Here is a 13923-nt window from a genome sequence, read left to right as displayed (position 1 = left end):
TTTTGGTCCCTATAAATATTTTAAATTTCATTTTTAGTCCCTATAATTTTTTTAACGAGTTTTAATCTTCAAATATTTCATGTCACAACTTTTAGTCCCTCATTTTAAGCAACTCATATGTACTCTTCACATTTTTTAACGACTTTTTGTATTTATGTTCATAATAGTATAAGAATCTCTCCCACAAAAGTTTAAAATTTTTTTTAACAAAAAATGAATTAAATATGATTTTTATTCGCCAAAATTTAAAAAATCATATTTAATTCATCTCTCTTTAAAAAAAAATAATCTTTTGCAACGGAGATTTTTATAATATATTAAACATGACCGCAGAAAAAAAAAATCAAAATTTTGAATGATACCCATAATTTGATTTAAAAGCAGGGGCCAAAAATTGTGTTAAAAAATATTTGGGGAAGCAACACTTGCTGAAATTTTATATAGGAACTAAAAATCAAAATTTGATATATTTATAGAGAACAAACACTTATTTAACCCTTTATTTATTAATAATCAGATTCAACTACTTAACCCATCAAAATTTTTTTAAAAAAAAATTATGGATGATCATCCATAATTTTTAAAAAAAAAAATTAAAAATCATTTGATATGTTATTGAGACTCATCAAGATTAACGGTATTAAATTAAAATCCATAAACCGTTAATTTTGATGGGTTCAATTAAATATCAAATGATTTTTGATTTCCTTAAAAAAAATTATGGATGATCTATATGATATAAACTTTCAATCCAACGGTGAATTTTGTAAAATTCGTATTCGTTATAATAATATTTGCAACTTGTGCATGGTGCACCATTTGGGCCACTCATGCACATTAGAACCCGCCAAGAGCATTTTAAAGAAGAATTTTAAAAAATTCAGATAATTGCAAGCATCAAATAATGAATTACGTTTATAATGAAACTACGAAAGGACTCAAGTCTTCAATATCTAACTCCATGAAGATTGAAGAGCTTGCCATCGATAAGGGATTGATGAAAATCATTCTGATGACAAACCTCTAGGTCAGGCAGACCATCACCCCATTTGTACAAAATAAAACAACTCATTCTATGAAATCAAATTAGTCACAACCATCCAATTTCCGAACAGACAAGATCACCCTAGAGTCACTTATAACCATAGGGAATCCGAATCCGCATTAAACTAACGAAAACCAATTACCAAAATATAAAGGCACACATCCAAATTGATACTTCCAATTTTCCATTCAGCTCCAGATTACTTACAAGGCAGAAAGAAAGTAAAGCAAAAGGATGCAAGACTAAAATTGAAAATACCAAGTAATCTGAAGAAAAATACTACTTAAAAGAGTTGCTTTCAATATTTGACACACATAAATTCATCAAACAGCATCCCTTCAGCACAGTTGACAAAGTACGACAACAAAAATAACTCTGAAGCCATAGAGATGGAAATAGGAAGCTTTTTGGGGCATTCCCCAATATGTTCTTGAATTCAGAAGGATCCAAAGCATTACACACTATATATTGCATACTGCAAATGCAATATGATCCGACAAATATGTGATCCTGGATACTAAAAGTAAGTTCCTTCTGGAGGCTGGACAAGCTTTCGGTTATGGGGAGATGCCATTTCTTTCTTCAGCTGGGTAAGTATATCCTCCATGCTGTACTCTCTTTGCCAATTTGCAAGAAGCCCAAATTTCTTTGGTTCAACCTGTTTCATATAAATCTTGATTACATATCTAATAATATTGGTTTCAAGGTTATCACGAAATAGCAAAGCGGTCGTGTTAGCACAATTTGCAACTTCGTATATCCATCAACAGCATGAACAATACAAATAAAAATATTTAGAAGATGAAATGAAAGCATGTGGAAGTTGTAACTGATACCACGCCAGTTTCATGGTTAACACAAGTCATATTGATTCGTGAATGAAACCGAACACTTGGGGGCTTTTCTGGGTAGTCTTTATCACAAAACAGCTTCAGTTGATAAATTCTTCCTTCATGTACAGTCTGACAGAAAAGATGAAAGAAAACAAAATTATATGACCAGCAAGCAACCTTTAAGTATACACAAAATGAAAGCAGTCACAATATACAGAAAAATAATTCATACTCCATAATCTGCCTTAATCAAGCCATGCAAAACAGATCAGCAAGAACATTGGAAAAGCATATATATTGTATATATATTAAAGAAAGCCAATAATATTTATATTATAAACATTGCCTATATTAGAATTGTAATCAACTTTTCAACTGATTTAATAGCCTTAGACATTATGCTCAATGCAGTTGTAGAATGATTGCCATTGTTCATGTGCAAATACAAAGAAAGTGTAAGCTCACAAGCATCCTAACAAGCTACTATATCAGAACAAGAACTCAAAAACATGCTGGTGTACACTGCAATTTTCAATGAAAGTGGTTCAAACTAGACGCAAGGACTTAAGAATGTCCAACATCCACACAAACTGGTTCTGACATTTTTAGGCAGATTGCTGCATTCAAATTTACTTGTTCAAAGTTCAAACATATTAAAAAACCTGACATTACACATACATAAGAATGGATGTTGAGCAGTTACAGAGAAATAATTACATTATGGGGGCCAATGATGGTGCCAGTCCATGAGCGCATGTAAATGTCGTCACCATCATCCATTCCATAGCTGACTGTGCCATCACCAATACCTTTTTCTCCTCGTTCAAGTTCCTCCAGCAATCTGAAGTTCCTTGGAACTGCATTGAAACACACATATTTTTATTTTGAAACAAACTAAATATAAGAATCTTTAATTAGAATAACAAAATGTAACTATGCATTGTATGTGCATGTCAATAATGACTGTGATATTAATATAATTATTTCTCCATATTTTAACTGTCCCCAATTCAAATTCTTAAAAACTTATAGACCAGAGCAAGTGCACTTGAACTTTCATAAGATCTTCAAATGTTTAAAAAACTTTTATCCAAGAATTATAAGTCATATAACAAATAGAACTTTCTATATTCACAAGACATATGAATGAAGTTTTCAAATTTTCATCATCTCAAGACAAACACGTGACAAACAGAATGTTAGCTGGATAAAAAGAACAATAAAGAATTGTATTTTAATTACAGAAGATGGAAATCTATTCCTTTTCTCCCATCGAACCAACAATTATATGTTCAGTCTAACTCTCTTTAAGTCTTCACTATCCATGCATTCTCTAATAGGAGAAATTGGCTACTTATGTTTTGGGACAAATATGTGTTTCATTTTAACAAGAGCACATTCTGATGACAAAAAACTGTACAAAAGCATCACTGTCAATTCCACAAATTAATTTTTCTGAAAAAAGGATAATCTAAATCCCCAAACACACTTATCCTCCATGTATCAGAAGTGTCTGACACATGATGGTATCCAACACCGCGGACACCAACACAGGTAGTAACATTATCAATATTCAACAGTGACAACACGGACACATGCAGTAACATTTGTTCACTTAAAAAGTATCTGACACAGGTAGTAAACATAGTCGGTATTCAACAGCAACGACACTGACACATGTAGTAAACATTCGTTCACTTAAAAGTGTCCGACACATGTTGGTATCCAACACCGTGGAGACTGACAAAGGTAATAACATTGCCAGAATTCAACAGCGACGACACTGACACATGCAGTATATAGGACTCGACGACACTGACGCATGTAGTAACATTTGTTCACTTCAATTTCTTTAAATTATTTAAATTATATAGGAGTCTACATGACGGTGATTGCGTCTTTGCTTGATATAGCTTAACATTCAAATGTATGAAATTAAAGAAATATATCATCAGATAACAGCAGATAAATCACATCAACTCCTAATAAGCAAGAATACCAATGAAATATAACACAATTCACAGAAACATAACAATCAATAACCTTATGACAAAAACCATAATTAACACTTTACAAAGAAAAATTATATTATTTATATTAAATCATCAACAAAAAATTCCCAGCAAAAAGCTTCAATCACCGATCCTAAATCCCAACGGTTAAAAATTAAACAAACAAAAAACCCCCAAAATTAACAATAATTAAACAATTAACAAAACCGAAATCAAATTTTTTAGGTCAACGGCAAGAATTGGATAACAAAATCTACATAAACAGAAAATGAAATTGAAAAATAATAATAATTGACCAAAAAACGAAAGAAAAAATTGTGGTCAAAAAGAAAGAAACGATGATGAGTTTGAAAGGTGACTAACCGACGACACTGGATCCTCCTGAGCCAAGCGTCATGGATGATGAATTTGTTGAAGTGAGTGTTGTGTAGATCTGATCGGAAAATCGAAAACTCCGTTGAGGGAAGAAAAGGGGAAAAAGGAGAATCTGAGAAGAGAAAACAAGAACGCGAAATGGGGTAAAGAACTTTTGTGATCGATGATCGGGTTAAGATTGATTTTCACCAAAATTGGATGGATTGTACTTTGTCGTTTTCTTTATGGACTTATTGGCCCATTTTGTTTTTGGCCCAATTTATCATCTACTAGTATTTATTTAGAAAGATTTTTTTAGTTTTAAAAACTATAGAACATAGGTCGATTTTGATCCCTTACGAATTTCTGACAGAATAATTCAGTTTGTAACAAAAATAAAAATTAAATTAGTTTATGATATTTTTATATTGAGGATAAACTAATCCCCAATTCGTTATAAGATAGGACTAATCACGTGATAGATTTAAGTAAACTAATGTATGTCTTTGATTGAATTGAAATATAAAGGAATAAAGATTTGGTGTCAAATTAAACTAATCACCCATCTTGTTAACAATAATAACAATAATGTAGTTACTATTCTTCCTAAAAATATTTCAATGTTTTAAAACCCAAAACCTAAAAAATTCTACCAGGAATCCTTATTAGGCACATCAATATCATGCTTATTGCAAATTTCTATAACCTTAGATACAAGTCCTCTTTACTTATTGTAATGAGGATTTGAGTGAGAAATTAGTATGTGTCTTGATTGGTGGAAAATTTAGGGAAAAAAATAAATTAAATTTGGTGGTTATGGCTACGAGGAAGAGGCTATGGGGAAGATTAGGGCCATGAAGAAGAATATGAGAAGGAGAGAGAAACGCGATTGATGTTGAAGTCTCTAAGAACAATTTTGATTTTTTTTAGTCTTTTTTTTTATAGTAATTGGTATTCACTCTTGTCTCATATATAGCCAAAAATTTACTTTTTATATTCATCGAAAAAATAATGTATCCAGTCTATGATATATACTGGATACATGATGATTGTTTTAGCAAGTGCACTAATCTTATCAAGTAATATTGAAGATATCGATCCCACAAGAATTGCGACTAATCGAATACAGGACAAATGAACATATTACTTAAATTGAAGATAAAGTAAGGAGAGTTGATTGAGTTAAGTGTTAACGAGAGTTAGAGATTCAAAGTTTAAATATTGGAAAAAGAAAGAAAAAAAAACTAACATAACAAACGAGTGCCCTCGTGTATTAGTTGAACATATAATAAATAATTTTTATTTTGAACCTTGCATATTCAATATTCAAAAATTTAAATTTTCTTTTTAACATTAATCTTAAAAAAGTTTATTTTTCAACTTTAATATTATTTTCTATTTGATTTTTCAGTATGCTTAACAAGTGTACGATGTTAGGGTTTAAGATACATATAAAACCAAGTAAACGAAACGCTACTACCGCAGTGTGTCACTCCTTCATCTCCCCTCCAAGCTTACACAGTACAAACCCAACACTGTCCGTCTACTCATCTTCCATTTCTTCTCCAATGCTTTTTCATCACCTCATTGATCTCGTACCAAACTTCTTTCACACATTCCCATTCAGATTTTGACGATTCGTTTCTCGCACGTCGCGCACCATTTCCCTGACACGTTACTTTCCAACTCTTCTCAACTCGGAAGGTTCAAATAACGATTCAAGAAGGTTTGTTACTTCACCTAATCACTCTTACTATTTTGCTACATTTTCATTCACTTGATCATCGCATTCAGTAAAATATGTTGAATATCTTAATGTCTTGTTTTTAGGGTTTCTCGTTAGTTAGTACTACTATATTCATTCATGCATTTTACGTGTTTGATGTAATTACTGTTCCATTTTTTGTTCATGTATTTGTCATTATAAAACATGAAGTTGTTAGTCCACAAATCCTAGCTCAACTGGCAGAAATACTGAAATTGCTCGTGTCAGACGCCACGACCAGGGTTCGATCCCCGGTCCCCCACTTTGTGGGTGTGAGTTTTCAATGACTTTTCATTTCGTCTATGTACCTAAAAAAAAATGAAGTTGTTAAGTTTGTATCTGCATAGATTTTTGTAACTTTCTTTAATGATGTTTGTTTGCTTGGAAATTGGAATGAAATGTGTGTTGTTATGTTATAGATGTCGCTGTATATCGGTAAACTGTCTGGACGCGTTGGGAGAGATGAACTTGAGCGTGTTTTCCGTAGATTTGGGCATTGTAATGTTCAGATGAAAAGTGAAGGGTATGGGTTTGTGGTATTTGACTTCCGTAAGGATGCGGAGAATGCTTTGAGAGCATTGAAAGGTAGAAATATATGTGGGGAACCATTGACTTTGATGTGGTCCAAACAACAACCCAAGTCACATTTTACAAAATTTGATAAGGGTGGTGGAAGAAGTGCTCATGAGTTGCAAGGTGGGAGGGTTTTTGACAGATTGGGGTATGGAGGAAAGAAACAGGGTTTTGATGGACGGAGGAATCACAATATGAGTATTGTTGAAAGGGGTAAATCCGATGATATGTCTGGTGTAAAGAGGGGATATAATGAAGATGGTTTTAAGGATTGTGGTGGAGAAAAAAAAGATCACGGAGGAGACTTTCCAGATGAAGGTGGTGGAGTTGTTCCCAACCAGGAGGAAAATGGTAAATGCGTTGAGCCAACTCATGATCTGGAAATTGACTATGGGAATGGGAATACTTTGGAATTTGATCGTTATGAACCTTCCCGTTGCTATGACAGGAAGAATGGCAAAGAAGATTACTCTGGCAGTTTTAGAAAAGTACATTCCCAAGAGAATGTAGGCAGAGCACAGATTGGAGAGGACACATTGAATTGCCCAAATGGTTCAAAATTCCAGCAAACTTGTGGAGAAGCAGGTCATAAAATGCAAAATTGTAGGAAAGAACGCACTTTACAGAGAAAATATAACAGATCGGAATTGGATGATGGGAAGGATGATAAAATAGACAAAAGGCGTAGAGTTGAAGATGATATTAAACCTGTACATGGTTCTTGTGTGAATCCACAGTCAAATAGTGATGCTTCATTGACGAGTCACCAGAGAGATAAGTGGAGGGTGTCTGATTCACAGCATGATTGTGCACCATTGAGAAATGTATCATCCCTGGTAACAAAGGAAGCTGATATATATCAAAGAAAGGAGTATGGAGGAAGAAAGCAAAGTAAAAATATTATAGAATCACCTAAAAGATCTAGGGCAAAGATATCAAGGCAGTCAGTCTCATCATCTATGCTTTCAGATTGCTCTGCATATCGCTCACTGACACATTCCCAATCATCCAAGTCATTGCCCAGGCCTTCTCCATATTGTAGATCAAGATCAGTGTCTTCTAGAGCACACTCTTCATCTCCAAAGTTAAGGTCTTCCTCAAAATCTCAAAATTGTAGAGGAAAAAAATTACATTCAATGAGTTCAAGTTCCCCTACATCTTTGTCTGGATCACTCGATCAGCCTTTACTGTCATCTCCAAATAAAATCCAGTTTAATTCAAAAAGCTCATCCACTGACGCTGATGCTGCACTTGAGCCTATGGATCATATGGTTGCACAGGGACAACAGATTGGCAGTACAATGGGATTGGAGAATTTACAGTCCAAGGACTCAGGTATTGCTGTAAATGGACAGGCTGCAGTGTCCGCTACAGCAGTGGATGCCACAGAAAAGGATCAACATGAGCAGGTGGACAATAATGGGGATTTAACCAAACCAATTGTTGCAGGGAATTTGTATCCCAGGAGGGTGAAAGAGGCAGAGGGCTTTCAGAATTCTGGAACACTGATGGTGGATGATATTGATATTACAACTGAAGTTCAGAAGCCAACTTTGGAAACCCATATTAATTCCAGTTCTGGCCGCTCAACCATCATATCCACAGAGGAAATGCACATGGTTCTTAGTAAAAGTGGCTTGGATCTTCCGAAAGGCCATGAAATAAAGTTAACAACGGATGACTTCTTTGGTGCTGCTCGGTTGTGGCCTTGGTATATTATATATTACCGTAGGTTGAAGAAGGGCCCAATTTCAATTGAGAACTATGCCAGGCGGGTTGCTCAAAATGAGGAATTCTGCATTGTTGATAAGTACATAAGAAGCAGTAGTGGGTGGGGAGAATTCAGTCTTGAGCACTCTTGATAGCTTACACTGCTCTGTGTCTATAAAGTTTGCCCAGGTAATTATGCAAAATATTCCTTAACTAATCAAATTGTGTCGCCTGCTTGTAGTATCTACTCAATTAATGTTTGTAACGAATGGTAGTATGCTGAATATTTAAATGATGGTTCTGATTCTGGAAGGACATGAAACCAACATATTTTTATCATCATTATCTCTTTTTTTTTTTCCTCTGCTTGCTTAAAAGCATAAATTCATCTCAACACACTACAAGCATTTGAAAAACTATTTTATTCTAATATTTTGATCCACTTTACATTTTTTATGTACTTATTTCTTGTCTTTCAGTTGTTAGCTGAAATGGCTATATTGGTTATTCATTCTAGTCTTTACCCTTTATTTTATATATCTGCCATATTTTTTATTTTTTTATTTTTTTAATTTTTATATAAGCCTTCTATTTGTTTGAGTAATGATAAACACAGGCGCGCGCGCACACATACACACATAAACACTTACCTCATTTACTATTAACCAAATGTGGTAACAAAATTTACTTTGTCGGGTGTTTAAGTAGTTAATGAGGAATAAATTCTTGGTTAAATAAGTTTTGGGTGCAAGAAGTTTGATTATCATAACAGATACAGCGCAATTAGTTTGACAATATACCTCTTCTGAGGGCAGGGCTAGGTGGTGGTCGGAGGGAATGTGGTTAACTTATGAATTATGATGGTGGAAGTGATCATTATTGTTGTTTTATGGGGTGCGACTCACCTCAAACAAAACTGATTAGTTTATTTGAGTACACCTCTGAAAACTTTGATCCACTTATTGCCTGCACTCGATGTTGTTTATGGGGTCCTAAGTCCTACATCCAGTGGTATGAGATGCTCGATAGAGTATAGTCTACAACCCCACACTTATTGGTCATTAGTCGTACCGATTTCAACCACTTTCCACAACCCCACACCTCTTGTAATTCTCTAATTCACTATCTTAATTACAGGCTATAAGCCTGCTGTTTGTATTTTATTTTGTTAAGAATACCCTTACTGAATGTACCCTTGTTAATATTTTTTATTCAATTCAGAGTATGAAATTAAAGATTTGTGAAATTAAGATTTGATTATTGATAGAGGTCGTACAAGCAGCAGCTGTAGGCGCTGCAGCTAACCAGCAAAAGAAACTAACAGGACAATAATGATTTTTGTGCTCTCTCTGTTCATGTTTTTTATGATTATTTTTTCCGCACTTTATATCTCAACCGTTTGTTTAATCCAATAGCTAAGATTTGTTGGAAAGGGGGTGCTAGAGAGGATCTGTACTCTTGATTAATGCAAATACTTATAAAAGGGCCAATGGATAAATCTCCAAATTCTTGTACCTAGGCTGGACATTGTTAAGCTTTTTTGGGTTCAGGATTTAAATAGTTTGGTTGGTTTCTTTGGCAAATCGATGGATTACCGAGGTTTCATAAGTCATTTTCCAAGTGGATACTCTGAACATTTGTTAGCTACTATTTCATATACATGGAGCAAACTATGATGTTCCTATATAAGTTATATTCATGGGGTGCTATATTCATGATGCTGCAAATTTTATGTATTCTACATTATTCTAAAAGAATATGAAATCCTTTCCATCAGAACCGTCTCTAAGACGTGGTATCTTTGATTGACTACCTGATGATTATTTATTTTATTTTAATCTAGCATGTCATGGATAAGTTGTGCTATGCATTCTTAACTTAAAAAGTAGACTCAACTTATTTTATTCTTAACGAATATGCCGTATCATGTGTTCTGATTGATGAAATGCACGTTGTTTGTTTTCTTGCAAATTATGGACATGAATTTATGAGTATTAAGGAATATTTAGTGACCTTTTATTTTTGCAGGTTGGTGTGTCATGGAGAAAAAGGTGTTGCTCATCATCCAAATTTAATCACTTGTCTGGTATACTATTATTATAGCTGCTTATTTTCTTTTATGAGGAGGGTGGGTTTTGGATTAAATATTAGTGGTAGATCTTTCATCTTTGTGTAAGTATTGATCATGTGTCTATGGCCATCCCGGGGGGAAAGTAGGAATCAGAAAGGAAATACTTTTCCATAATGATTAAGTTGTTATTTTGATTAACATGATATATATTATAGAAAATGGAAAAAACATTGATATGGGTAATGCAAGGGCGTGAAAATGTATTTGGCTAGTGTTACCAACAAGAACTTGTTTGCCTTGTGACTTAAACAGGAATGATAAAATGAGTAAAATCAAATGTATGTATAAATGAAAAGTATAATATATCTTATAGCATGCATATGTAGAGAATGCATGCAAAATATCAAACTTATCACTAAGTAAGACAGTTTTTATTTCTACAAGTGCTATTTTTGGTTTGAGTTCGAAAGAGGGGTTTCATCGGAATTGGAGTCCCATAAGGGTTTGGGATTGGATTTGTTATGGTCAAGAGTGTAGGAAGAAAAAAGAAGTGGGGAAATGAGTTGGTGGAAGTGATTAGTTGTGTCCTTGTTGTTAATTTGGATATGTGGGTGATTGTGGAGAGGAATAGTAATTTGAGAAGAAGAGGAAAATAAGAGTTTTAGAGGGTGTTAGATCTTGTATTTTTCTGCTACAAGGCTGAAGAAATTCCTAATTTAGCCCTACATTGGATTTCTGTTGTTTTTTGTCTAGTAGCTAGAAAATTCACCTTAAAGGTTAATAAGTTGAGTATCCTGGGTTCAAACCTCGGCTTCTGCACATATAGTGCGATGTTCCTACATTGAATTTCTATTGTTTTTATCTTTTATTTTTAGTTTAAATGAGTCAGGAAATAATATTCCACATCAAACCTTATTATGTCATGTTACACAATGCCACATCATTAAAAATGTGGTAGACCAACTTTTTTAAACGAAAAAATCCACCAGGGATCAAAATAAAAAATGAAATACTATATTGTAGGGTTGTCAAAAAAATAAAGATGGGACATGTACGGTGAACATTATACTAGTAGCTGATATCATAAATTACCATTATCCTGTGTAATGGTTTATGAGCCTAAGGCTAGTACTATAACCCTGCAATTCTTAGACTTTACTCGCATTCATGATTGGTTTAATGCTTGATGTTCCTTTTCTCTGCCCTGTTTTTTTGGAATAGTTTTTGAAAATGAAGGTAAGGAAGGGTTACTTACCATTTTATGATGCTGACTTCATTTTGTTTGGTATCACCATCATCAAAGAAAAGATGATTTTTTTTTATGCAACATTGAAAAGATGATTAGTATCAAAGAAAGGAGATGTGCTCATTAAAATTTCTATTATTTGCATTTTTTTTTTGTTGGTGTGTTTTTGCATTTTTTCACACATAAGGAAAGGTGAGGTGGTAAATAAATCTAAAATAAATATTTGCATTTTACTATTTTTATTTTTTTTATCAAGTTGTATAATTTGTTTATGCTACATTCGATAAATGTTTATGATATAATTTACCGAGAGTTTATGTGTATACTAGAAGTATACCTAGGGATGTTTGCGGTTTGGTCGATCAAACTTGTTATTTGACCCGATCAAAATAATTTTATAAAAAAATAACAAAAAGTATAAGTTGTCTTGAAATGTGTAAAAAACTTTAAAACGACAACTAAAAAGGAACATGCGGAGTAATTAATAGAACTAAAAAATCTAGGAGGCAAAATGGTTGGTGAGTAGAGAGGCATCAAAGAAAGTCATATTAATCAGTAAGTTCAAGGTTTCAATCCTGACCAAAACCTGGTTAAAACGTAACAAAATGTACTAATATTTGCCTATAGAAAAAAATACTTATGATAAATTCATTTAGGCTAAATAAACCCTTTTTGGTATTTTTAGCGGTTGTTTTTTATTATTAGCTGATGTATAAAAGTGAATAAAGACGTCTTTTCTTTTAAGGAAAATGTTAATCGGTGCTCTTGGACACTAGTTAAATATATTAATAAGTAAGTTTTATCTTGAACTTTGTGCATTCAATGCCTTAAAAATATAGTATAAAGTTATCTTTCTAGCATTAACTTTATCCTTAATTTTCTTTTTAAGTATGCTTAATAAGTGCCCCAGAGTTCTATTTAGCATACTTTTCTTTTAATTCCTTTCCCCTATGAAATTGACCTAATTTTGTATGTAATTCTTTTCTTTCAATCGAGTCATTGGACCCTCATCTTGATGACCTACCCTATTATACTTCCCTTCTCTTAGCTGTAATCCTTTGTCAAATTGCACATCATTTATTGATGTTAATCACAACATGATAACTTAGGTTGATGATGCCTTGATGATGTTAGCATGTATAATTTGAGTTATGACTTATGAGTGAAAGCAAAATCAAATTGAGACACATGAATTGAATGAAAATAAAAATGGATGGCAACTTGTAGTTGTAGACAATTGTGGACAGTGAGTTTTTACTTTTCAAAGGTTAAAATTCAAAGAAAAAAAAATGATGATAATGGTGAGAAAATGGATGGAAAAAAAGGTTGGGCATTTATCATAGGGAACAAAATATCTCCTTCATTATTCTCAACTGTCTCAATTACTCTTGCATTTATGTGATTTAAATGGTCTTAATAGAGTCGCCTTTTTTTTCAATGCTTGGAACTACCCAACCGACCCTCTACCATCCTTCAATTCACCTAATTGATTATCTCTGTCTTTCAATTCAAACCTTCAATAACATTTTCAATACACACACTATACTACTTCGTACTAGATAACAGCACATATATTATTATGACTTTCATGCCATTGCTCTCATTATACTTGTGTATCATGATTGTAACTCATAACAGCTTGCTCTTCAATGTGTGTCTGTGTTTGAGCTATCCTTAATTATATGCAAAACTTGACCTTCTCACTACCTTATTCATGTAAGGGGAAACAAAAATTCATATAGGATTTAATTCCTATACACTATCACTGTAAAAAATAATTAACGTTCATGTTAAAATTTATGATGTTTTCAGAACTAAATAAAAATTATAAATCTTGATCTTTGTTTATGTATTTGTTGGTAAGTTATGCATATATGATGTGACTCTTCTAATCTAAATTTTTATTATATCAAAAATATATATATATATTTCTTTTTACACTTTAATTGTTAACAGGCATACTAAAATACATGAAATTCATCTGAGTATTCACCTGCCATTTGTTGTCAACATTATATTTCCTATGGATTTCAACATATATTTTCATTTGGTCCCATTCAAACTTAGGATTTCATCCTAGACACTTTTGTTAGTTAATCTTGCAGAAAAGTTTACGTGTCAAACTTGGTGAGGTTCACTTGAGTCACTATTTAGCTTCTCAGGTGGTCAATTTTATAGTGGACCTAGATGTATACATCGGTTAGATTAGTTGTTTACCAGCCATCATGCTTCATGAGATTTTACAACAACCACAAAAGTGGGCCTTACTATCTCTTTTAACTGGTTACAAAGTACATTGGATTGGATCTACATG

At 33.1% G+C, this 13923-nt stretch overlaps 2 protein-coding genes across 3 annotated transcripts; one reads left to right on the top strand and one right to left on the bottom strand.

The window, feature by feature from the left end:
- Positions 1-1183: 1183 nt before the first annotated feature.
- On the bottom strand, positions 1184-4460 carry LOC123903276 (ubiquitin-conjugating enzyme E2 variant 1D). 2 transcript variants are annotated; one of them, XM_045953225.1, is made up of 4 exons: positions 4254-4460; positions 2596-2735; positions 1876-2007; positions 1184-1703 (listed from the first exon to the last, which is right to left on the bottom strand). In XM_045953225.1, exons 1-4 carry the CDS (start codon positions 4285-4287, stop codon positions 1563-1565), a joined length of 447 nt encoding a protein of 148 aa, XP_045809181.1. In that variant the 5' UTR covers positions 4288-4460; the 3' UTR covers positions 1184-1562. The 2 variants fall into 2 exon arrangements, with proteins under 2 accessions (XP_045809181.1, XP_045809182.1); XM_045953226.1 differs by having other exon boundaries at positions 1882-2007; positions 4254-4444.
- A 1232-nt stretch (positions 4461-5692) lies between these two features.
- LOC123903275 (serine/arginine-rich splicing factor 4-like) lies at positions 5693-11256 on the top strand. Its single transcript, XM_045953224.1, has 3 exons — positions 5693-5970; positions 6429-8481; positions 10321-11256. The coding sequence occupies exon 2, from the start codon at positions 6429-6431 to the stop codon at positions 8442-8444; it is 2016 nt and encodes a 671-aa protein (XP_045809180.1). The 5' UTR covers positions 5693-5970; the 3' UTR covers positions 8445-8481; positions 10321-11256.
- Positions 11257-13923: the final 2667 nt, after the last annotated feature.

This window comes from Trifolium pratense, linkage group LG1 (genome assembly GCF_020283565.1).
Source record: "Trifolium pratense cultivar HEN17-A07 linkage group LG1, ARS_RC_1.1, whole genome shotgun sequence".
Classification (NCBI taxonomy): domain Eukaryota; kingdom Viridiplantae; phylum Streptophyta; class Magnoliopsida; order Fabales; family Fabaceae; genus Trifolium; species Trifolium pratense.
Note: the sequence above shows the minus strand (reverse complement) of the source record. Positions and strands in the feature narration are given on the sequence as shown.